Source organism: Danio aesculapii, chromosome 10, assembly GCF_903798145.1.
Source record: "Danio aesculapii chromosome 10, fDanAes4.1, whole genome shotgun sequence".
In the NCBI taxonomy this organism is placed as follows: domain Eukaryota; kingdom Metazoa; phylum Chordata; class Actinopteri; order Cypriniformes; family Danionidae; genus Danio; species Danio aesculapii.
The window spans coordinates 25,234,446-25,261,986 of record NC_079444.1 but is presented as its reverse complement, the minus strand read 5'-3'; the positions used below and the strand labels follow the sequence as shown (position 1 = coordinate 25,261,986).

General features: G+C 35.0%; 1 protein-coding gene across 1 annotated transcript in view; it reads right to left on the bottom strand.

Annotated features, from left to right (window-relative positions):
• The window catches only part of grm5a (glutamate receptor, metabotropic 5a), a 49,925-nt gene that overhangs the window by 18,828 nt on the left and 3,556 nt on the right, over positions 1-27,541 (bottom strand). The window contains exons 2-5 of the mRNA XM_056466961.1: positions 21,186-21,435; positions 4,121-4,356; positions 2,063-2,309; positions 1,705-1,873 (exon numbers count right to left, since the gene is read on the bottom strand). Coding sequence (XP_056322936.1) covers positions 1,705-1,873; positions 2,063-2,309; positions 4,121-4,356; positions 21,186-21,435 — 902 coding nt within the window. The remainder of the gene's footprint in view (positions 1-1,704; positions 1,874-2,062; positions 2,310-4,120; positions 4,357-21,185; positions 21,436-27,541) is intronic.

Below are 27,541 nucleotides of genomic sequence, written 5' to 3'. Positions count from 1 at the left end.
AGTTAGGTTTATTAGGCAAGTCATTGGACAATGGAGACAATTGGATAATTTGCTCTGTAGCCAATGGAGAGAAAACATACTCATAAGGGGGCTAATAATATTGATATATATTTTTGTTAAAACTTTTATTCCAGTCTAACCAAATGAAAGAAGAAAGAAGAATAAAACAGAAGAAAAATATTAAATACCATGAAGACACTGTGAAATTCCCTTGCTCTGTTAAAATTTCCAGTTGAAGGAACAAAATTATTCATTCATTCACTTTACTTTGATTTAGTCCCTGATTTGTCAGGAGTCGCCACAGCGCAATGACCCGCTAACTACCCTGGCATATGTTTTATGCAGCAGATTCCCTTCCAGTCGCAACCTAGTACTGAGAAACTCCCATACACTCTCTCTTTCACACACACACACACACACACACACTCATACACTACCGCATGTCTTTGGAAGTGAGCCAAAGATATGTGGTAACCACTAAGCCACTATCCCGCTCCAAAATAATAGTTGATGTTGGATGGCAGAGGGGTTACGCGTAACGTGAAGAGCAGGGGGTTGTCGCAGACGAAAGTGAAGAGGGTTGGGGAGTGGCGGAAGAAAATGAAAGTGAACAGCGGACGGGGAAGGAGGGTGGTTGAGGAGAGGGATTGGTAAAATCAGATTTCAGAGGTGCCGGATCCGGCGTGTTCCGGCACAAATTAAGCCCTGTCTGTAACCATTGACATTGATCTATTGTATGAAAAAGCACTGCAGTGTTTGGGTGTTCTGTGTTTGCCTGAGGTAATTAGTCTACCTAAATGTGTATATTCTTTACAACGTATGAAGCTGATCAGTCAGTTCTTGTCCCGTGACACGCGGTTTTCAACTGGGTGTTCCTGAGATATGTGAGCGCGCACAAAAGACGCAATACAGTATGTAAATGGCCCCATAAGCAGCTACGCTTCATTTTACATTCAGAAGATACCTTCAATCCCGATCCTGCACAAAAATCCTATTTAACCTGTTTAGGCTAAGATGGACCGCTGTGTTTTTGGGTGCGGGTGTCTTCCTTGGTGACGAATATTATTGTAGAATACTTTCTATTTAAGTGCTTGAACAAGTTGCTGGTCAAGTTAAAAGCAGTCAAACGTTCTTTAGAGACTGGACGTAGACTGCATTTCACAGCAATATTTTTGTTTTTACGCTCAATGAAATCAAAGTAATGTCTGTATGTCCACTGGAAGCAACTACTCTCGACAGCAACCATTTCAGCTGATGTTCTCCAGCAATTTAAAAGTGCATGCTTATTAAATGATGTTGCAGAGGAAAACGTCATTTAAAGGAAAGCATTTTTTCTTCTAAAAACTATAATTGTAATGCAACTAACGCAACATTGACGTTAGTAACTGTAATCAAATGACACAAATTTAAAATGTAATTCGTTACATTACTGCTACACCCAACTCTGCATTCATACATAATTAGCTTTAACATCACAGATATTAAATATATTTTAAAACAAATGAAAACAGAAAACAGACATTTTAAACAAATAAAATTATACAGTGTATTATAGTAAATAAACATAGCCCTAGTGAGCATAAAGTACATCTCTGAAAAACCTTTTACCATAAATTGTATAAAATAAATTGGTGTGCATAAACATAAATATTACACCTTTCAAATAATAAAAAGCACATATTCACAAAAGATGCCTTTTCTCACCTTTATCTGAGCTTTTTCGCAAGGATCGCTGCACACTGATCTGATGATGGCACTGCTGTTGGCCCAAATCTCCTCATCATCCATCTTCAGCCCTCTGTTGTCCCAGCTGCCCACGTGGATGTAGCTGTAGTCTTCTTCACTCATCTGTTTAAAGTTCATGATTTCATACCTGGAAAAACACATGTAGAAGCACTGTCATGAGTGTGAAATGGTTAAATCATTTTTACAATCATCAAAGAAAATGTTTTTGAAAATGACTTTACAATGACATCAACAACAGATAGTTTTGATTGTCTTTGAAAGGAGTTTAGAAGCACATTCTGGCTTGCGTGTGGAGCAGAATATGAAAGATTCGTACCTCCCCGGGGAGTCTCCGTTTTCATCAAACAGCACCACTTCGCCTGAGACGCCGCTGAAGTTTGTCCTCATGAGGAATTCTAAGAGTTTACCTCCATCAATCGGCCGCATGGCTTCACAAAGACCTGCATAGCCAGGACACAGGGACTTCTGCATGGCGTGGAGGCCGAAAGCCATTGAGTAGATGGCATTGATCACAAAACCCATCTTTGTGTCCTGAGCGTACTGGTGTCGAAGAGACTCTTTCTCTGTGAGATGGTAAAAACAATCACACAAACATTATCAATGTGCGCCTTTTCAAACTTATAGTGACATTTTATATCTCTCTTTAATACATTTTTTAAACTAAAAGATTGATTATTAGATGGACTGATGAATAAAATGATTAGTTGGATGATTAGATGCACTGATAGAATGAAAGACTGAGGTACAGTTTGAATGAACGAATGAACAAATGCGAAGGCATGAATGAAATGAAACGCTAGTACATGGATGGATGGATGGATGGATGGATGGATGGATGTGATGGATATATGGTGAATAGTTGAATAAATAGATGACTTGATGGCATTAAAGACATTCAGATCAAATGAATCAACCAAAAGACTGCCATATAGTTGAATGAAGGAAGGAACCGAAACACTAATATATGGATTGATGGATAAATGACTTGATTACATTAAAGATATTCAGAACAAATGAATCAACTGATGAATGGATGAAAAGTTAAACAGATAAATTGATGAACTGAAAGATTGACAAATAGTTGAATGAATGAATGAATGAATGAATGAATGAATGAATGAATGAATGAATGAATGAATGAATGAATGAAACACTATTATATGGATGGATGGATGAATTGATAGATAATTGGTGAATAGTTGAATAAATAGATGAGTTGGTCTAATTGCAGACATTCAGATCAAACAAACCAACCGAATAATGGATGGATGAAAAGTTGAACAAATAGAAAAAAATTATGAACTGAAAGATTGCCATATAGTTGAATGAATGAATTAATTCATAAATGAAACACTAATATATGGGTGGATAGATGGATGGATAGAGAAATTGATGGATAAATGGTGAATAGTTGAATAAATAGGTGACTTGATGGAATTAAAGACATTCAGATCAATGGAATCAACTGATGAACGGATGTATGGAAAGTTGAACAGACAGATAAATTCATGAACCGCTAGACTGCCATATAGTTGAATGAATGAATGAATGAATTAATTAATTAATTAATGAAACACTAATATATGAATGCATAGATGGATGGGTGGATGAATTGATGGATAAATGGTGAATAGTTGAATAAATGGGTGACTTGATGTAATTAAATACATTCAGATCAATTGAATCAACTGATGAATGGATGGATGGAAAGTTGAACAGATAGATAAATTGATGAACTGAAAGACTAGGGTTAGTTTTATAGTTGAATGAATGGATAAATGAATGAGATGACAGAATGAAACACTGATATGTGGATGGATAGATAATTAAACAGAGATGACAGAATAAAACACTAAAATATGAACGGATGGACGGATAGACAGATAGATATAAAGTAGGACAGATATATAAGTTGATGGAATGAAAGATTCCCATATAGTTGATTGGATGGATTGACTGATTAATGGATGATATGAATGAAACGAGGAAATTATAAAGTTATGACTGGATGGTTAAAGGTCTGGAATGATTGATGGATGGATAGATAGATGATGTATAGTTCAATGTATAAATGAAATGACTGAGAAAAGGCTTATAGACAAATAGAGGAATCAATGCATGATTGGATGGATAAACGGATGATGAATAGTTGAACAAAAAATGAAATGAGGAAGACAAGGAATTCATTCCTATGTAGAACTAAAAATATAGCTGTACTGTTTATATGGATAGATAAATGGACAAATGAAAAAAATTAATGGATGGATTTATGTCAGGCAGATGACTAGATGATTGAACACAAAGATAAATGAAAAGACAGACGTACAGATAAAATGTTCTATTCTGTCATGGTCAGAGATGCTCTTCCACTCACTGGTGCAGGTTTTGTTGTATTTAACACTCTCCTGAGGATGACCTTTCAGCCGGCACTGGAAGCGATGCTGCCAGAACTCTGGGAACCAGGGGTTGCGCATGTTTGTGTCTGGCTGCAGGTTCAGGTAGTAATCATCAAACCACGTGACATAAGCAGACTGCAGTTTGATAGTGATTCCCCCTGCTGCCTCCCTCTGGAAGCCATCAGTGACATCATAGCGGTCGGCCCAACCATCACTGCAAAGTGTGTAAGAGACGAGTGAGTAACCAATGGCTTTTTTTATAGAACAAACTCTCTTGGGAAGCAGTCAAGGAGCCTCCCAGTCCAAACTGACCCACATAGCAGTCGAAGCCCAGTAGTTGTGACCAGGTTACACTATGAATTAGGTCTTTAGGACACAACCAGACACTATTTCAAACTGACAGTAGTGTTACAGACTTTGGCGGGTGTATAAAATAGGCTAGAAAATAGGATTTTGTGCTTGTCCTTGTGTCTTCCAGAAGTGGTAAAAAAAACACGTTGGCTGAATTGCTTTCATAGTGTGACTGCTTATGTGGTAAAGCTGTACTTTTACAATGTACTGTAGAGTGTACATTGTAAAATAAATACACTTCATTAAATACACTGTAAGAAAAAAATGAGGGTGACGTAGAAAATCTCAATGAAGATTCAGCATAGCAGTCATAAAGTACATGGCAGTACCCTGGTTTCATCGGAGTCAGAATGATCCCTGAACATTCTTAAACTCAAACCTTTTATATGGTTGTACTGTAGATGTTTCCTTTAGATGTTAATGAAGTTGCTCCTTGGCTGTTGACACATCTACTCTCTCTATCTCTCTATGTTAATGCAGTTTTCCCCATTCTACAATGGTCACCATTTGCTCCAGATGTAGTCACCTCAAACAATGCAGAGACAACAAACTGTTGACTTCTCTTTTCTATCATAATTCAGTCCTTTTGGGAAATGAGCATTTAACCCACACACCATTTAGAGTGGAAGTTGGCTCGAGGCAGATTTTATTTCTTACAACACTTAATGACACAAATGTACTTTATTAAACATGAACACATTTCCTATATGCTATATAACTGCAAGATAACTATGTCTATATATATAATACTTTAACTGTTAAAAGCTATTAGTTACTACTTAGTTAGTTAAAGTTATTAGTAACTAATAAAGATATGGTAACTAATAATCTTAAATTTTCCGAATTTTATTGTAATGCAATAATGTGCACCTTTTATAAAGCTGTTTTGAAACATTGATTATTGTAAAAAGTGCTATACAAGTAAACTTGAAATGAATTGAATTTAGCCAAAGCTTAACATAGATGAAGACGAGAAAAAAAGGCCTTAACAACAGTTCAGATTGTGAAACATGCCAGCATATCAGGTAGGCAGGAGAGTAGTGTTAGAATGCTGGTGTAGGTCTAGTTAAATTAAAACTGATTCAGTTCAGTTTAATACAAATGTGACCCTGGATTACAAAACCAGTCATAAAGGTAAACTTTTGGAAAATGAGAATAAATATGCTTTTCGTTGATGTGTGATGTCAAGAGACAACTATTAAACAATTCTAAATATTGAGAAAATCACCAATGAAACTGTCCATATTATATTTTAACAATACATATTACTCATCGTTTTTTAATAGATTTGCGTAAGGAAATTTCCAAAATATCTCAAATGAAAGATGTGCTTTACTTAATGTTCTAATGATTTTTAGCATAAAATAAAAACCCCTTTTGATTCATACAATGTATTTTTGGCTATTCCCACAAATATACCCATGGAATAATATATATATATATATATATATATAAGGTTTTGTGACCAGAGTCACAAATGTCAAGTTTAGTTTAGTTTAATGTCACTATTGAAGCACTATCCACTGAAAAGCAGCTCACAAAGACCACATACTGTCTGCCTACTGCCTACATGTGGACTTTAAAAACATTAGAAAGCTTTTGCACCAGGTTGTTATACAGTTACTCAATTATAAGAACCAGCCACTTGGATGATTCACATAGAGCCATTTTCCTGTTTGCACTTGCACAGGCAGCAAGAACTCTGAAGTGAGACAAGATGGCCAACAATAGCTGTAAAACTGCATGGTTTGTCAGAGCAAAATAAAAGAGGAATATATATCTTTGCAGGGCTACATATCACTTAAGGAATAGTTCACCAAAAAAAATTACAATTCTGCAATTATTTTCATACTCTTGACTTTTTCCAATCCAGTTTGAGGTTTTTTTTTTGCACAGAAGAAGATGTTTTGAAGAACGTTAGAAACTTGTAACCACAGGCATACATACATGCATACATACAGTGCTTGTTTTTCCTATGGATGTCAATGGTTCAACCCAGGCTCATTCTAAAAACGTACCTCTATATACATTTCTGTAGACCGTCAAATACATCCCAGGAGATAAGTTTTTTGAGTTTTTGTTTTTGCGAATCCACGAGAACCTCCTGTGTATGCTTTTTGAGGTCTCAAATTTCTCTCGTGAGTGCCATTCACGCCTGCTGCTCTCTCGTAAATCCACCAGAGGCTGGAGTCGACTGACTGTTTGACAGATTGAATGTCTGACTGACTGACCGATTAACTTACCCACCCTACCCCTTCCCTAAACCCAACCAATAGTATTTTAAAAAGCACAGATTGACCCGCCCACCCACTTCCCTACACCCAACCAACAAATTTAAAAAGCAATCCAGAAAAAGAAAAGCCCTTGTCTGATTTTTACCATGTTTTACCACATTCTCACCCTGTTCTTTACTTCTTTATTTTATTTTTTAGCTTCTGTTTTTGTCTTATCCACTACTTGGAACCGTTCTTCACAGGACTTGAACGCCGTCGTCATGGTCATCTCCTCTCAAGTCCACTGACGTAAATGGCGAGCTAACTGGACAAACTGGTAACAGTGGGAAACCCGTCCATAAAGAGGTAAGCGGTCAGCTGATAAGCACGAAAAGGAACGGCATCATACCGCCCCGTAGCGTTCACTTAAAAAATGAAATGCAGCCATACGTACCTCTGGCTACATAATTCACGATCTCCAGAAATGTATATAGGGCTACGTTTTCAGAATGAGCCTATGTTGCAATGGTTACAGGTTTCCAACATTCTTCAAAATACCTTCATTTGTGTTTAACAGAACAACAACAACAACAAAAAAATTCAACTGGTTTGGAACAAGACAGGGGTGAGTAAATGATGACAGAATTTTTTATTTTAAAGCTGAGAAAAAAACATGATGCCAAAGACAGAAGTGTAAGGTAAAACATCTACATCTACATTTTAACATACTGTGGCGTTATTTCTTGATGCCTGTGTTTGGTCAATAAGTAGTTCCTATAACTACCCGATGCGAAAGCTCTTGATATATTACATCATTGAGAGCATCTATTGATATAGCTTTCACCTTACTCTGAAGTAGGAGCAATTTTAGTTCCTCCAACATAAGTTTCTTTAACTAAAATCGTTCCTAGTTCCTGTGGTACAAATCTATTAAGTAGGAATTTACACCAACAGTTCTAAGAACTATGAAAAAATGTATCTGCCTAAAAGGCTACTAAACTTGTACCAAAACATTCATTTTCTTTTCTGCTTAGCCCCATTATTAATCTGGGGTCGCCACAGCGGAATAAACCGACAAACCATCCAGCATATGTTTTATGCAGCGGATGCCCTTCCAGCTGCAACCCATCACAGGGAAACATCCATGCACACTCAATCACACACATACACTATGGCCAATTTACAGTAGCTTACCTGATTCACCTACAGCACATGTCTTTTGACTTGTGGGAGAAACCGGAGCACCCGGAGGAAACCCACGTGAACACGGGGAGAACATATCATCTCCACACAGAAATGCCAACTGACCCAGCCGAGGCTCGAACCAGCGACCTTCTTGCTGTGAGGCGCTTGTGCTACCCATTGCGCCACCGTGACACCCCGTACCAAAGCTTTTTTTCAAAAAATAATAGTTGCCATGCAATTCCCTTTCATTCACTTGCTGTTCTGATTGATCACACGCTTCATAACCTTTGCATAACACATATTATTTTTCATTTAAGAGTGTCACATTGAGTGCTTTTGCAAAAGTAATGTGAAGCATGACAAAACAAGATGGAAAGGTTACAGTGAAATCTGAACACACAACGTCTTTAAATGCATGTTAATACCAGATAGAAATAGTTATGAGACTCAGTTGACCACTTAAATACTACGCCTGAGAATCTGAAAAACTGGATGACAAGAAATGTCTTTGTCTCCATCCTCCTCTTTATGAACACCAACAAATAACTATACTTTCCAGTGTCCTTTTCATCAATATGTTCTTGAACACTTCCTAAACTCATAACGCTAAATGTTACACAACTCGGCAGTGTGTGGGAGGCTTCATTTTTGTTCTCATGGTAGGTAAGGAGAGGCTTTCATAACTTGTCCTTGGAGGCAAACGCAACGGGAGGGAAAGCATAGAGGAGCATGTTAGCAGCAGCTTGAATCATCTGATGGAAAAGAGCTGAACAGCTCAGTAAACCCACACACTGACCCCAGCGGTCAGCCTCCCTCTGCCCACTGCTGCTGCAGGAAAACTTACAAAGACAACAAAAACGCCAAAGCAACAGCGCTGCAACACTTACAGAGACGTCTGACTGCATTCATACTGCACTGTTATTTTGCGCTGATTTGTATTTTGGTAAACGAGAGTCAAAGGTGTCTGGATTTCATTACATTTAAAAAGTGTAACGACGGTCTAGGAAACAGACGAGAGGCGGATTCACGTGCAGTAAAATCACAATTTATTAAACATGACGCAAAACCAGACGCACTGACCACGTTTATCGAATGACAATCAGAAATAAAGGAGCTGAAATACACAAAGACTGATAGGAAACAGGTAATAAGGGGTGAGGATAAATGACGAAACATGGCACAAAAAAGGGACAACAAAGCAAAGATTCAACACTAGACATGGGACACTAATCATGGCAGATTGTATATGGAAGGAACATTAAATTTACATTATATATACAGTTGAAGTCAGAATTAATAGCCCCCCTATGAATTTTTTTTTCTTTTTTTAAATATTTTCCAAAGGATGTTTAAGAGAGCAAGGACATTTTCACAGTATGTCTGATAATATTTTTACCTCTGGAGAAAGTTTTATTTTTTTATTTTGGATAGAATAAAAGCAGTTTTTAATTTTTAAACACCATTTTAAGGTCAAAATTATTAGCCCCTTTAAGCTATATTCTTTTCTGATAGTCTACAGAACAAACCATCGTCGTACAATAACTTGCCTAATTACCCTAACCTGCCTAGTTAACCTAAGTAACCTAGTTAAGCCTTTAAATGTCACTTTAAGCTGTATAGAAGTGTCTTGAAAAATATCTAGACAAAAATTATTTACTGTCATCATGACAAAGATAAAATAAATCAGTTATTAGAAATGAGTTATTAAAACTATTGTGTTTAGAAATGTGTTGGAAAAATTCATTGGGGAAAAAATAAACAGGGGGGGGGGGATAATTTTACTTCAACTATATATATAGTTTTATATATTTATTTGTGATTTTAACAAAGTTTTAACATAACATTTTGTACAATCAAGGTTGTAATTTTTTCCCATAATGATCCTTGCCGCCGAAATAAATTAACAAACAAGTTAAATTAAAATTAAATTGCAACAAAATCGAAAAACTATAGCAGAACTAAATAGAATAAAATAAAAATAAATGTATACATTTAAAATTAGACAATATCAATTGTAAAAATAATTCAAATAAATAAACACCTACATGATAATAAAAGTCAATAATCTGACACATTTATAGTGGTCTTCTACATAAATATGAACCCAAAAAAATTTCACAAAAAATTGTGTAAAAAATGACAAAATATTGGTGAAAAATGTTCCGTTGTCAATCAGTGCGTTAAAATCACCAGCGATCCAGACATGTAGATCGCTGGGAATGATTCACTTTCACTCAGGACTACAAATCTGTCACCATATGGACTACAAATCCTGTCATGCACCACACACTCACACCTGTTCTGGTTTTCCACTGATTGCTAACACACACATAGATATTTACACTAGATGTCGCCTACGCTATAGTTGTCTATTGGAAGGAATGTGGTACAGGGGAGCGCCCCTTTGAAATGAATGTGAGACCAAGGTGCAGTGTAGGACTGGCCATCCACAGCCAGAGCTATATAAATGTATATGCATATATCTATAATCAGGAGTTTTACCCGTGGTCAGTATGCAAATATATTTTTTTAAATTACGAAAATTGTAATTTTACATTACTTTTCTACATCGATGGATAAATGACCGCACAGGCATTCCTGACAAATTGCGTGTGTTTGTTTGCATGGAAATGTATTATCCTCACTACCTGTTAAATTTGATCTAATCTATGTCTTGAAACACACCCCCTCACCTGCTTTCACTTCTAATTCTAACGGAGGAAGCGATTCGTTTGTGAATGAATCCCCGTTGAATGACTCGTTCACTTAGCCGATGACAATAAAACAAGTTTCTAGCACAGCAGCATCTTGTTGTCATATTTAATTTAACTTGTTTGATGATTTTATTTAACAAAACCAGCATAAGCCTAGTGTTTAGTGAGTTTAGTGCTGCTTTGCATTATGATCAGTGTAGTAAGAGACTGTCGTATCATCAATACTTGTTAAGCACAAAAGTTCGTAGCATACAAAAATGTAAAAACAAAATTTTACCTATGAAATGTTCTGCCTTTATGCTTTGTTTTCTTTGTTTGTTCATTACTATACCCATACACTGCTAAAAGTCCAGCATCTTCACATTGACTTTAGTCTTGACTAGTGCGGTTGAAGGTCATTTGTCCTGGAAACACTATACAAATGTGGCGGCGCTACTAATGCATGCTCAGGGTCCTTATGCGATATCCAATGTATATATCTTTGACACACACAGCTGAAGCTGTTCAGAACTGATTACATGGACTTTAAAAGCAGCGCAGACACACGCATCAGTGCTAAGTCTTGTTACTGTTACTATGAACATTACAACACGTTTCTCTTGCCTTGTCTTGCCGTGTACCGATCTTTGCTTTGTTTGTTCATTGCTTACGTTGTTTGCCATCGGGACTGACTTTTCGCTTATTATTCGACCACGACTTTGAATTCCCTGTATACATCTGTTTGCCCCTGTGTTGACTGTTGCTTGCCTAACCATCTCTGTGTAATAAACCCACATTTGGATCTGTACTTCCTTGTCAGTGACCCCATCATATGACACAGTGTAACAGATATATTTATGTTATAAAAATGAAACCACATACTTATATATAAGTAAATTACAATATAACTCAACATATTTAAATTATATTTTATATTTTTTTAGATTTTTGCTTTAAATATGCCTGACAAGGTTTTTTTAAAATATATAATGACAAGAAACTTAGAATATATATATATATATATATATATATATATATATATATATATATATATATATATATATATATATATATATATATATATATATATATATATATATATATATACAGTTGAAGTCAGAATTATTAGCCCTTCTGAATTATTCTGTAGACAGTTGAAAAAATATATAGCTTGGAGGGGTTAATAATTTTGACCTTAAAATGGTTTAAAATAAAATTAAAACTGCTTTCATTCAAGCCAAATTAAAACAAATTTAAACAAAAGACTTTCTCCAGAAGAAAAATATTATCAGACATACTGTGAAAATTTCCTTGCTCTGTTAAACATCATTTGGGAAATATTTAAAAAAGAAAAAAAATCCAAAGCAGGGCTAATAATTCTGACTTCAACTGTATGTATGTATGTATATAATGAAATGTAATAAATAAAATAAAACAACAACAACAATAATAGTGTATCAAAAATATAATAATAACAATAATTAATAAGAAACAATAAAAACTTATATGCTTTATGTCAATGTTTAAGGAAAAATTGTGTGGGACTTTCACGTTTTGGAAAGACACGAATCCCAGTTTTAATCCGTTAACAATTAGCCCACAGAGGAATGACACACACACGGTTCTGTGGGAGGCTGCTGTATTAAGGACCGAAAATAATATCAGATTTACGCCAACTAAACCTGACTAAATTAGGTTACATTTTCCTCCATCCCTGCAGGACTCAGATCAGCCCTCATCGGCAAAGGATCGGCTCTTCACACTTCACTGATGAACATTTCAACAAACAATGCAGCACAACATAATACAGCACAATACAGTGTCCTCACACTCCCCAGAGACAGACGGCTGTGAACTGCTCATTAGTAAATCACTGAGAGTCATTCAGTCGAGAAACAGCAGTGTTTGGACATCACTGTTTTCATGGCTGTCAATGAGCCGCTGAGAGCAGATGCTGTCAAACTGCTTTTGGTAACTGCTGTTTTGGTGTAATATTAAAATATGTACTGGAGTCTCATTATTTTAATGTTAGAAATGCAATTTCTAAAGTACCTTATTTAATATATTTTGTATAAGAGATAGAGAGATGTTATATTGTCTAAAATTTATTAAAAATACATTTAGCATTTACTGAAAATGCATTTTATTGTTGAAAATGCATTTTAATTTCCCCTGAAGTAAATTTTGCAATATATTTTACCATCTATCAATATCATTATTTTAATTTACTAATTTGCTGGCCATTTTTATACATGCTTTTTAATTATATTATTGTCTAAAATAAAAAAATGCATTTTGCTTTTACTGAAAATGCCTTTTATTGTTGGAAATGTCCCCTTGTACCCTAAAGAAAATTTTGCAGTATATTTTGCATCAGATCTATCAATTTGTTGGCCATTTATACCCTTTAAAAATGATAATTATATTGTCTAAAATAAAGTGTAATGCGTTTTTCATTGACTAAAGATGCATTTTAATATTAATAATGTATTTAGTTTTATAATTGTCATTACAACCTAATTTATTAACAGAAATTGTAACGAATTTAGTTTAAAAAAATGGATTCATATTTTGGCCATTTGTTTAAAGTAACACTCTACTTTAAAAAAAAAAAAAAATCATTTTAGAGTAAACAGTTGATTTTTACCATTCAGTCAATTTTCAGGTTTGGCGAGGGCACTTTTAGCTTAGCTTAGCATAAATCATTGAGTTGGATTAGACCATTAGCATCTCAATCAAAAATGATCAAAGAGTTTCGATGTGAATACTAAAACCAATATAAAATGAAAAGTGGCTGTATTCAAAGCCAATATGGCTGGGAGCTGTACTTTTATTCAGCATAATAATCAAGGAACTTTGCTGCAGGCCTGCAACAGGTACAATGATATTATTGTTGGAAATGTCCCCAAAAGAAAATTTTGCTGTATATTTTGCATCATATGTATCATTTTAATTTGTTGGCCATTTATACCTTTTAAAAATGATAATTAGAGTCTAAAATAAAATGTAAAAACAATGCATTTTAATATCTGAAATGTATTTAGTTTCCCTTTGATTTGATATACATTTTGCAATATATTTTACATTTGAAGAGTACAAAACATGTATTTTGAAATGAGAAATGCACATGCTGTTTCTGAGATACCAAAGAAAGCCCATGTATTATCCGGAGACACTTTATCACTTTTGCAGCTGCACAAACATCATGAAACTGGAACAGAAACACAGTGACCATATTCTCATTGAACCAAAGAAAAAAATACTCAACACCTTCCCTGGAGCTCCTGTCTGACACTTCATAACACACACACACACACACACACACACACACACGCACACACACGCACACACACACACTGGCACCCCATAAACATGGCATCTTCACTCAGCCCGTCCTGCTGGCTGTTTAATGCCCAGAGGCCCAGAATAAAGACCATGACACCATTTTCTGAAATAGATCCTCTTCAAATATTCACAAACGACATAAATAAGCAAAATTTAGGCCCTCACCGCAGAGCAAAGCCACAAGTTAAACTTCACAAAAACAAAGATTTTCCAGATGCATGCAGATCAATGATTATGAGCTATTAAAAGTTAAATATATCTCACAGGAAATGTTTTCCTAAAGGATTTTTTATGCCTGGTTTTTGTTGGTGTAAACCAACATTTTTATCCTTAAATAAGCCCAAAAAATTTTGATTTTAGTAATTGAAAAATAAAATGTTATGATAAAATAAATAAATGCCTTGAAAACAAACTGAAATAAGTTTCAGTACTAAACATGAATTATTAAAATGATCACAACTAAACAAACAAATAAATAAATTAAAAATGTTTAAAAGCACAGTAAACATTTCAAAACTTAAACCAAAATGAAAAATTATTTATTCAGTGACATTAAAAAAATATATTTTCTCACTTGAGAAAATCCCCTTTTGATCCATTTTCAGTATCCACTGCAGAATATGTGTACATTTATTTGGCATACACTGTATTTTACAATATTTTTTATTTAAATAAACCCAATTGATTCATGTTTTTTTTTATAAGTTTTCTATTTTCTCAGTAAAGTTTTGATGTAATTGTATAGTATTCTGCCACCTCATTTACACTACCTGACAAAAGTCTTGTTATTGATACCAGTTGCAAGAGCATCAAATAATAACTTGACTTCTAGTTTATGATTTGGAAAATTGGCAGAAGGTAGATTTTTCTGATGAATCATCTGTTGAACTGCATCCCAATCATCACAAATACTGCAGAAGACCTACTGGAACCCGCATAGACCCAAGGTTCTCACAGAAATCAGTCAAGTTTGGTAAAAGAAAAATCATGGTTTGGGTTTACATTCAGTATGGAGGCACGCAAGAGATCTGCAGAGTGGATGGCAACATCAATAGCCTGAGGTATTAAGACATTTGTGCTGCCCATTACATTACAAACCAGAGGAGAGGGCAAATTCTTCAGCAGGATAGCGCTTCTTCTCATACTTCAGCCTCCACATCAACGTTCCTGAAAACAAAGAAAGTCAAGGCGCTCCAGAATTGGCCAGCCCAGTCACCAGACATGAACATTATTGAGCATGTCTGGGGTAAGATGGAGGCATTGAAAATTAATCCAAAGAATCTTGATGAACGCTGGGAGTCCTGCAAGAATGCTTTCTTTGCCATTCCAGATGACTTTATTAATAAGTTATTTGAGTCATTGCAAACATGTATGGATGCAGTCCTCTAAGCTCATGGGAGTCATATACAATATTAAAGCTATTTCCACTGCACCATGACTTTATATTTCAGTTAAGTGACAAGACTTTTGTCTAAGCAGAGTCAAACCTAACTGTCCTAATTAAATAATTAAAAGTCATGGCATGATCATATTTTATTTTGATAAAATAAGCATAATCTAGAGGCCTATGCCTTTTATATAAGCCACTTCTGATACCAAATGATCAACAAGAAGTCAAGTTATTATTTGTTGTTCCTAAAACTTGCATCGGCGGCAAGGCTTTTGTCAGGTAGTGTACATTTAGCAGAATGTCTATTTAATATATGCTCATCCTTAAACTTGCACTAAATACAAATGCAAAACAATATTTTAGAAATAAAGCATTTTAAGTCCTTAAAAATGACCCATTTGACCTTTAGAAGTTTATAAACTGGTCCTCGTGTCCACCAATGAGCCACTAATGTTTAATGATCAAACCCAAGAGCTCCTGAACAGAAGCAAAGATTACAGGGATTATTCTTGGTTTAATATCTCAAAGACATAATACATTATTTCCGTCCTTAATATCCATAAGTGATTTATTAATGGAACAGTGAGAACCGAATTGGGGGTGAAGCTAAAAATAGGTAATTTAGATGTCACACTCCAGAAGATGATTAAAAATGGGAAGAATTCATCTGACACTAGGAATAGCAGCACGTGCACATTTTTCAACATGTCGAAGTCGAGTCAAACTCTCAAAATACTCCTTTCACAGGATCCATCAAAGACATTCACCTTTTTGTCACTTGCTGAATGGTCAGTTTGTAAATGAATTACTTCATCTTGTTACACCTAAAATAATGATTTCATCCTAATAGATTAACGAAAACTGTAATGAATTTATTTTAAAAAACTGAATAAATTTTTGCTTTACTTTGGGCTCTATTTTAACGGTCTAGGCGCAAAGTCTAAAGGGGGTCACACACCAGAAGCGCCGCACACCGACGCGCCGTGTAGCGCCACGCAGCGCCATGCATTTTAGAATTCTAAACATAGGTTTCTATCAGGGTACACACACCGGCGCCGCATGTCGGTGGCGCCCAGCTATGACTCAGGACAAAGTTCATATTTCTGCCGTGCCACAGAGCGCCATCTGATTAGTTTCATTTTAAATAGCATGCGAATGTGCGCATCTGGTGTGTGATACTTTCAACTGTCATGTGCGTGCCATGTCGCGGCGCCGAGCGGTGCATCCGGTGTGTGAAGCTCTTAAAGTGCAGGGCGCAAAAGCATTAAGGGCGTGTCCAAATCCACTTTTGCTATTTTGAGGATGGAAAAATATGCCCCCGAGCCGCAGCGCATGGTCTAGCAGGGCTGTGCTTATTCTCTTACTGAGTTATGGGTGTGTTTTGAACATAAACAAATCAGAGTCTCATCTCCCATTCCCTTTAAGAGTCAATTGCATCGCACCATGGTGCAACTGCTATTTACATGGACGACTGTAAAAACTAAACGCTTCACTAGCGAGAAAACAGTTAAACAGACCATCTGCAGCGCGAGGATAAAGAATGATCCTCCTCCAATCGCCTTTACTTTCACTGTCTCTCTTTCGTGGATAAGGAAACAGTGTTAGACACACTCACTGAAGTCATTAATTAGCCTAAATATTAACTTCATTTGTTAAGCACAAACATTTGTTTTAAAACTATTTCTAAATTCAGTTCTAATTTACAGCAAATGAATAAATGAACAATAATAACGAAGTGTGTTCAAAAACTGAGTTATATCCAAAGCCACGTCCTATGCCCCATATGGTCCAAAACCTCACAGGTGGACAAATCTAAGCGTGTTTTTAATAAAACAAATATAAATATGCATATAATAAATAATACTAATGATAATAATAACATTATACAAAAGCAAAAACTCAACTGTTTAACTCCAGGGGAGTTGTAAAATTTACCTATTTCCACCAAAGTTACATACATTGACATATTAGATGACCTCAGAGTGAGTAAACTGACAGCAAATGTACATTTTGGTGGTTAACTGTACCTTTAAGAAACAATCTCCTCCATTTTGAGATTAGTTAAGTTTTTTGCTGAAGTCTCATTACATAAATCAAGTGCTTGTCACTGAAACCAACATACGGTAAATCACATACCTCGCTTCAGTGGTGGATGAATGTTCACTACAATGGTGATGATGATGAGGATGGTAACATTTGTGGTGATGAAAGACAGAAAGATGAGCCTCGATCCATCTTGATTAAGTGTCTCTCTCTCTTTTTCACACACACAGATGAAGCAGATGATGATCAACAGGCGTGGGTGGACATTCAAAAGGCAGACAGCTACAGAACGGCCTGATGGTGTGGCCCTATCTGACCCACAGTCTCTGAGGAAAAAGCACTAAATGAACACAAGATAACAGGCAGAAAGGAAGATTCAGCTGTGACTTAGGTAGACTGTCTCAATTGAAAGTCATCAAATGTGTTATATATCTGGGTAACTTTGAGGTTTTGCATCTCTATGGATTTTAAAATCTCGCAGCAACTTAATAATTATATAAATTGTTATGGACATAAACTGCTTTGGATGTACCTGAATTCTTAGGCCCAATCCCAATTCTACTCCTTAGCCCTTCCCCTTACCTCTACCCCTCGTTTTCCGCGTTCATGTGAAGATGTAGGAGTGTAGCAATTCTCTTTAGCTTGAAGGCGTAGGGCTATAGGGAATGGATAGGTATCACTTGTAACTGAAATTTTTCAGGACCACACTCAAAACCAAGGGGTAAAAAAATTTGGGTATGCACAATTTAGTTTTTTTTTTGTCATTATTACTAATTTTTACAACAAACAAGCATGTTTTAATATATCCATAATGGCGTTTGTGTTTTACGGTCATGCTTTAAAAAACGATTTTTAAAAAACGCTGAATTTTGCTATCTATAATCCCTAATAATAACTCCTATAAAAGAGAAAAGTCTAGTGGCTGGGAATGAGCTTTTTGCAGTGTCTGGTAAAATGTTAATGCTGTTTTTGTGTGTTTACATAGATGAATATGGCTACTGTGTAAATGCACAGTACAGTTACATTCTTATTGCCACATTATATCATTATGAGAACATGATATTGTTGCCTTCAGTGATTTCCTAAAGATAAATACCAAAAATAACACAACTGGAATAACTACAGCAGTCACCATCGTCAATCTCATATGAAGTAAAAGATCAAGATGACATATGATGACGTGTGCAGGTGTTGTAGTGGTGTCCCATTTCTTAGGGGTAAAATTTGAAGTCCTTCCCCTTTACTCTCTGTGCCAAGGGGAAGAGGTAGGGGTAAAAAAAAATCAAATTGGGATTGAGCCTTAGATGCGTGTTTGAATTAAATGCAAATAGTTGTTTTATTATGTTGGTTTCTGATAACATTTCTTCAAAATTTTTAATAAAATTAGTCATTTAGAGATTTTTTTTCTTCAGAAAATGACAATTGGTTTAAATAACAAATTTGACCCTGCAATACAAAACCTTTTAAATTGCACTTGAATATTTGTAGGAATAGCCAAAACTGAAAACATTTTTATAGGTTATTTTTATGACATTTTAAATAACATTAGAATATTATCTAAAGATCTTGTTCCATGAAGATATTGTATAAATGTATTACTGAAAATATATCAAAACTCTTTCTAAATTTTGTATTAGTTATTTGTATTGCTAGGAACATTATTTGGACAATCTAAATCTCAAAAAATGTAGACCTGAAAAACGGACCATTATGACTGGTTTTGTTATCCAGGGTCACAAATGTTTTCATTTGTTCTTATTGAAAATCTACGGAGACCCAGAAAGCACGTGGTTGTGGGGAAAAAAATAGGTGGAAGAAAAAAAAATAGGTGGAAGAAAATAAAACTGGGTGGGAGAAAAAAAAGTGATAGGAAAACATGTTTTTAAGTTTTTTTGCGTTCCCTCGCAAAGATGTTTTGCGTTATCCCGCAAAACTGTTTCTCCCCAAACACTTAATGTTCACTTCATTCATGTAAACCCTCCCGTTTTTGCCAAAATTCTCCTGTATTTTACCATTCTATCCCAATATCATTCTATAAATAAGTATTTTCCCATATTTCTGATATATTTTTGATAAAAGCATGCTGAAATTAATATTAAAATATCTGCATTCACTTCCTTTACATTAAAGTTGTGCGTCGATCGTCACCTTTCATATGCAACCTCCTAACCAATGAATGCATGTATAAGCCCTGACTGACAGACGCGTTTCGTACAACAAACTGATCCCAGATCAGCTTCAGTACACGCCATTTACAGAGGAGCAAAAGTGCAGGACACTTTTGGATTCAGGTGTATGTTTAAACAGACAAATCCACTGAATAATATGTAAACATCTCCGTCCTGCATGTTTTATTTTAAACAGCTTATTTTCTCTTAAATGAGCACCAACAGTTTCTAAAGTAATGGAATGCTTTCATTATAGATCTGTGCATTCTTACAGAGACACCTCTGTTATCAAACAAAACAAAACGAGAGATTCATTTGCTGCTTGTTTGATAACAGAGGTGTTACTTTAAATGGCATGTACAGAAGCTGATCTGGGATCAGTTTATTGTACGGAGCGCGTCTGTCAGTCAGCGCTTATACATGCATTCCCTGGTTTAGAAGTTGCATATGAAAGGTGATGATCGACGCACAGCTTTAATGTAAAAAAAGTGGGATAGAATGGTAAAATACGGGAGAATTTCGGCAAAAGCGGGAGGGTTTACATGAATTAAGTGAACAGGAAGTGTTTGAGGAGAAACATCTTTGCGAGATAACGCAAAAACCTTAAAAATATGTTTTTCTATCACTCCTTTTTTTTTTTTATCACACCCAGTTTTTTTTCTTCCACCAATTTTTTTCCCCACCACCACGTCCCTTCCGGGTCTCCGTAAAAATCTGGTTATTTCACCAATTTCTGATTTTTCAACTCTTCTGGAGATAAAAAAGAAAGGTATTGTGTTGTCTAAAAGTTCATATAAATGAATATGAATATATTACGAACATAAACATTTCTAAACACACTGGGCCTTTTTAAGTTTTCCAAATACCATAACAACTCCAAATTGTAAACAGCAAATAAATACTGTTCAAAAATAAGCTTCAAATATAATTTACAGTTGCTTTTTTCCATTCTGATATTTTACCCCATATAATTTGACATAGGGGCAGCACAGTGGCGCCGTGGGTAACACAATCGCCTCACAGCAAGAAGGTGGCTGGTTTGATCCATGGCTGGGTCAGTTGGCATTTCTGTGTGGAGTGAACTGGGTAAGCAAAATTTTCTGTAGTTTTTGTGTGTGAATGAGTGTGTGTGGATGTTTCCCATTGATGTGTTGCAGCTGGAAGGGCATCCGCTGCGTAAAACATATGGTGGATAAGTTGGCGGTTCATTCCGCTGTGGCGAGCCCATATTAATAAACGGACTAAGCCGAAAAGAAAATAAATGAATAAATTTGACAAGCCTCAACAGCATATTAAATATCTTATGCATTGTGTCCAGAATGAACACTGAAATGAACAGAACGGACACTAAATGAACACTGAAACCAAAATCTACTCACAACCAAAAACTCACTAGAGAAAAACATGTGGCAACAAGCCCTGATCATTATATTTCCCCAAGTACTTTTTTGCATCAGTAAGTGTTATAGATGTGCAGTACATTTTTCTAATACACCACCTACACCTAAAACAGTTTGCCTCCCAAACCTGCCAAGATGACTTGCTTTAGCTCACAAGCATAAGTTCAGGAGTGTGTCTTGCTGCTGCTCTGAGAAGAAAGTGTCTGCCACTAATGTAAACCCATACGCATGAAGTGCATGTTTTGGGTTACTCACCTGCCAACCAACAGGAACTCTCCAACCAGGCGGCGGCGTCTCATGGCCATAAGGATGCCCCGTACGGTCATCCCCTCGCAGAAACATGCCACCACACGGGCTTTGGGTAGGTGACTCCTCAGTTTATCGAGGAGACGGTCAAAATTCTGCTCTCCAGCATTACTGTAGATCTTGTCGGAGTGGGCAATGCAGATGCCCTCCTTCGCTGCCATGTCTTTGAAGGCCTCCATTCCACTCTCTCCATAATTCCCTGAAGAGCGAAAGAGCGAATGATTTTTAAAACATATTTTAAGGCTTGAAGAGGTTGTGATATGGTTTTTACACCTTCAATTTCCTTTAGTGTACAATGATATAGTTTGAGATCTGCAAAGAGTCCAATCCAAGAGTTATTATTTCTCTGCTGGGTTGTCATAATTCTGACATAATTCTGGATACATTTTTTTCAATTAAATTGAAATGAAACTTTTTAAACTAATGGTTGGGTTTGTCCACATTTGACCCAAAGTTGGGTTCCAACAACCCAGAGTTTAAAGTCTCTTTACATAAGCATTGTTTCTGAACTTCCCTAAAAGTCTTGATTGTAGTCATGGGTTTTTTCCAGGAACGTACACATTAGGAATAATTGTCAGGCTGTTAAATTATCTTCCTTATGTCATGGCCATATCACCACCTCGGATGTTCATTATTATTAAATAACTAAAGAGATCAAAGTCTATGATACAATTTTTTCCATGGTTTTCACACCTGAAGACACTGTGTGAATCTCAATCAGCTCCCTCGTTCACTAGTCAGGGCACTAATAAGGGAGTCGTCTAGTTTTAGGGCTGTTTCTCTCAATCACAAAATACCTCCAGTGCAATGAAACATTTGCTGCCTTAAAAGTCTCACAATGCATTGTGAAAAGCAGCGAGCATCGATTCTCACTAAATTCCCTTAATGAAAGTTCTGAAGTGTAAAGGGGTTTGCACACGGATGCGCCGCGCTGTCCTATGCCATGCTTTTTAGTAGTGTTCTGCATGTCAGAGAGACGCTGCTACACAGATCTAATATACTAATACACACGCAGTTTTTTCACCAGCTGTTCACATTAATAGACATAATAAAGATTCTGTGAACTTGATAGCTTTTGTCTGCTTTTGATTTAGCCTTCTGTGGATTTGGCAGTTGATGCTAAAGCGAATACATTAGTTTAATACAAGTAGTTTATTATTCATTCATTCATTTTTTTTCAGCTTAGTCCCTTTATTAATCTGGAGTTGCCACAGCAGAATGAACGCCAACTTATCCAGCATATGTTTTACGCAGCGGATGCCCTTCCAGCTACAACCCATCACTGGGAAACATCCATACACACTCACACTCATACACTACGGACAATTTAGCTTACCCAGTTCACCTATACCACATGCTTTTGGACTTGTGGGGGAAACCGGAGCACCTGGAGGAAACCCACACGATCATGGGGAGAACATGCAAACTGCACATAGAAATGCCAACTGACCCAGTCGGGGCTCGAACCAGCAACCTTCTTGCTGTGAGGCGATTGTGCTACCCACTGAGCCACTGTGACGCCCTAGTTTATTATTATTAATATTCAATATTCGTTTATTTTGTGATTTTGTGCTCAAAAAAACGGTATATCAGAAGTCTAAAAAAGGCTTTAAAATACATCTAGGTTGTGTTTGTTGTTGCAGGAGCATTGGAGGAGGCATTATCTGAAGGTGTACATGTTAGTGTAATATATTGAGGTCAGTATACTATTATGATATCCTTCACAAAAACAAAACTTGATCTTTGATGTCTTTGGTTAACCATATCCTAATATACTATTGGATCGCATATGCAAATTTGCAAAAACATCAGAGTTTTGGCTCCAATCAAAGTCTGTATTAATGTCACTTTTACCATGCTTCAGAGAAAACTGACCATGCATTTGAACATTTGTTCCATCTTTTCCTCTTGACAGTGACGAAACTAACTGCTGAAGTTTCTTGTTGTACACTGAAAACAGGAGCGAACTCCGAACACACACTAGTTAGTTACTATAGTTACAGGCGGGCTCTCAGTAGTGCTAAACATCATAGGAATTTTGTTCTTAAAGCTGAACAGTATATTTACAAGTCAAAGTAATTATTTTACACTATGACTGTAAAAACAATAATTGAAACATAATAATAAAACATAACATGACTAATCATTTTTATTGCCATTATTCAATTAACACTATTAGCACCAGATATTAAACATTTTGTTTTAAAACTGTTTAATAAACCCACATCAGCAAAAGATGAAAAATAGCTAAATTTGCATAATCTGAAATGTGTCTGAAGTAACATATGTCAGTTTTTGTTGGCATAATCATGAATTTCCAACAAGTCTGGGTTGCTATTGAACACAGTTTTGAGTAATCATGTAAATTTAGATTTGACACATGAAACAATACTTTTGAGGTGTTGGTTATGTTGAATTTAAATTTAGATTTACTGCAAAGTCACCTACACAGTTAATATTCTACAAAAGGGTTCATATTCCATGCTTTGCTTCCTGGAAATGCTCAGAAAGAGCAAATAGATTTCACTTTTTCATGCTTTAAAAAACTAATGAAAAACAGGCCATGCTGCCCCTCTTTCACAAAGCGTCAGGGGTAAACTCCCCCAATTTACATAAAAATCAGGTCACCTACTTTTGTGTGAGGAATGCTCCCAGTCTTCACACATTTTACGAGGTGCGAATTTGATACAAATGCAGACATGGTTTGATAAAACCCAAACATACAGATTAATTTCAACCACATACATCTGTTTCTTCTAAATCAATGTACAAAAATATTAATTAAACTCTAGATTATGAGCTCTGTTGATGGATATATATATATATATATATATATATATATATATATATATATATATATATATATATATATATATATATATATATATATATATATATATATATATATATATATATATATATATATATATATACAGTTGAAGTCAGAACTATTAGCCCCCTTTGAATTTTTTTTTACATTTCTTATATCTTTCCCAAAATATGTTTAACAGAGCAAGGAAACTAACCCTAACCCTTTAAGCTATTATTTGCTATAGTCTAAAGAACGAACCAATGTTATACAATAACTTGCCTAACCTAATTAATCTAGTTAAGCTTTTAAATGTCACTTTAAGCTGTATAGCTGTATGTCTTGAAATATTTTTAAAATATTATTTACTGTCATTATGGCAAAGGTAAAAATAAATAATTTATGAGAAATTAGTTTAACTATTATGTTTAGAAATTTGTTGAAAAAAATCTTCTATCCGTTAAACAGAAATTGGAGAAAAATAAACAGGGGAGCTACTAATTTAGGGGGGCTTCAATTGTATATATCAATCTATATAGCATATATATATATATATATATATATATATATATATATATATATATATATATATATATATATATATATATATATATACATACTGTAAAGTCCCTGAGATCCCCTATCACCAACACATCCCAGAGAAAAGCACTTAACTCCAAGCTGCCATTAGCGTTCCAGTGTGTAAACTGTATTTGCAAGGTGAGAACTGTCCATCGCTGTTCATCCTAACACGAGAGTTTGAAGGAAATGTATCCAAATAGTATACAGGGCTTTTGCTAAAACTGCAGCACATATTAGGTATTTATAAAGTTCATTTTCATGTCCACATCACATGTTATTTATGTAGCTAAAATTCAATAAAAAAATATATTATTTAAATATATTTATTATTTATTTATAACTATAAATTACTTATATATATTTATATATATATATATATATATATATATATATATATATATATATATATATATATATATATATATATATATATATATATATATATATATATATATATATATATATATATATATATATATATATATATATATCCAGCAATTCTGGATTTAACTGATGGAAGTGGCAGTAAAAATATTTAGTTTCTAAATTTAAATGTTGTGAGCTATGATAATAATAAGAAATGCTCGTGAGAACCAAATCACACAATGACCATGTGCTAGCTATACCTTTTGTAATGTATTAAAATATTATAAAGTAAAAAAAAACAGTAAATACAGTAAAAAAAAAAAAAAAAAAAAAAAAAAAATATATATATATATATATATATAAAAATATAAATCATTAAAAATAACTGTCTCTATAAACACACTGAAAATAAAGATTCAATGGATTTACTACATTTTTTTAAGTTAAGTGGTTGCAAACAATTTTTATGGGCTGAATTTAAACAAACTAATTAAGTTGATCATTACTACATTTAATTAGTAAATTCAGACCATATAAATTGTTTACAACCACTTAACACCCTTTCGCCATTTGTAATGTTTTACAGTGTGTCTCAATCTAAATCATAACAAACTGTTAGCAAAAATCAGTATGACGGTACAAATACTTTTCAAGAAACACAAGAAAATTAATTCTAAGAAATAGTTTGTGTGATTAACAGACATCCTGTTATTATTTTTGCCATGGAGTAAATATTTAAGAAGATATAATTATTATATCATATTGACTATCAAACATATTGACTATCAAACAGATTTCATTCTTGTTCTCTGTGAAGTCAGAGATTTGAGAAGTGTACTTCCAAGTGTGCATGACTCCATCTCTTAATCTCTCTCCTCAGGGAAAAAAAAAACTTCTTCAAATCTTTCATTCCTCGGTGCCAGTTCAGTGAATTGATTCTCTCTCTCTGCGCTCAAACTTCACCAGAACCTTCTGTCTCAGATAAAAATGGATATATGATTAAAGTTGCATAATATTTTCCTGGCATTTCATTAATAAAGAACAGAATAACAAGTGGTCTCGCAATCCAAGAAGTGTCTAAAATGACCCCTGAACACCCTAACAGATATTTTGTCGACCTCGGCTGACTCTTTCCCTCCTACAGAGAGCCAGACGCTGCAGAAGTGACAAGTCTTTAAACAGTGTGTTTGCTCAAACAGGAAAATTCATTAAACGCCCACAGAGCTAAAGATGTAAATGATCATCGTGGTCGCCCTTTCAGCTAATGATTTCTGTTTGTTCTGTGGTCTGTCGTGAGGCCAAAAAAAAGAGGGCAAAACAAAAGCGCGGCAAAAGCAATACAATATGCGAGCGTGTCTATTAAACATTCAGTCTGTGTTCAGTCTATGCAAAACATCATCGGGGTGGTTTTCCAACATCAAAGACTCGCTTGAACATGATGAAACAATAGATGTAGGGAGAATAATCTGTGGGAAGGTATGACGGTGATTGACACGACGACTGAATGGCCCTAGGAAGGGAACTTTATAAAAAGAAAGTAAATCATACTATTATTCAAGCGGTAACTTAGTATTTTTTTAATTCACTGAACTTGACTGTAAGAGTATTATAAACTAATAAATGTTACAAAATAAAAGATTATAGAAATTATAAAGTTATTCTGAAATGAATTATAAAACGCACTGAACCGTTTATTTGTGGACTGGACTGTCTGGATCTGTCTGCCTCTTTTTTGATTCAATGATTCAAATTATTAGTATAGAGCAAGTCAATGCTTAACGATTCAGTAAATTATTTGGTCTCTTCAGAATAAGATTACAGTAGCCGAATCAGTGAATCAACTGTCCACAACATGACTACATACAATGTAATCATTCAAATGATCATTCAACATTTGACAGTAAATAATTTAATTAGTCAAATAACCTGTTCAGATAAATTCACGAGTTAACGATTCAGTGATTCTGATGATCTGCAGATAAAAGTCAACAGTTAACGATTCAATGATTCAAATGATCCAAATGATCCATTCAGAGTATGTCTACAGTTAATGATTCCGTAATTGAAATAAATTACTAAGAGCAAGTCAGGAGTTCATGATTCAGTGATTTCAATAACCTATAGAGCAAGTCAGGAGTAAACGATTCACTGATTCAAATGATCAATTCAGAGCAAGTCTTTAGTAAATGATACACTGATTCTAATTATTGGTTCAGTCTCCAGTCAATGATTAACTGATTCAAATAATCTGTTCAGAGCACATCTGCAATCAACAACTCACTGATTCAAATGATTTGGTCAGAGCGAGTCTGCAGTTAACAACTCACTGATTCATATGAATAATTCAGAGTATGTCTACAGTTAATGATTCAGTAACTAAAATGAACTATTAGGAGCAAGTCAGCAGTTCACGATTCAGTGATTCCAATAATCCACAGAGCAAGTCAGGAGTAAATAATTTATTGATTCAAATGATCCATTCAGAGTATGTCTACAGTTACAATTCAGTAATTGAAATGAATACTTGAGAGCAAGTCAGGGGTAAATG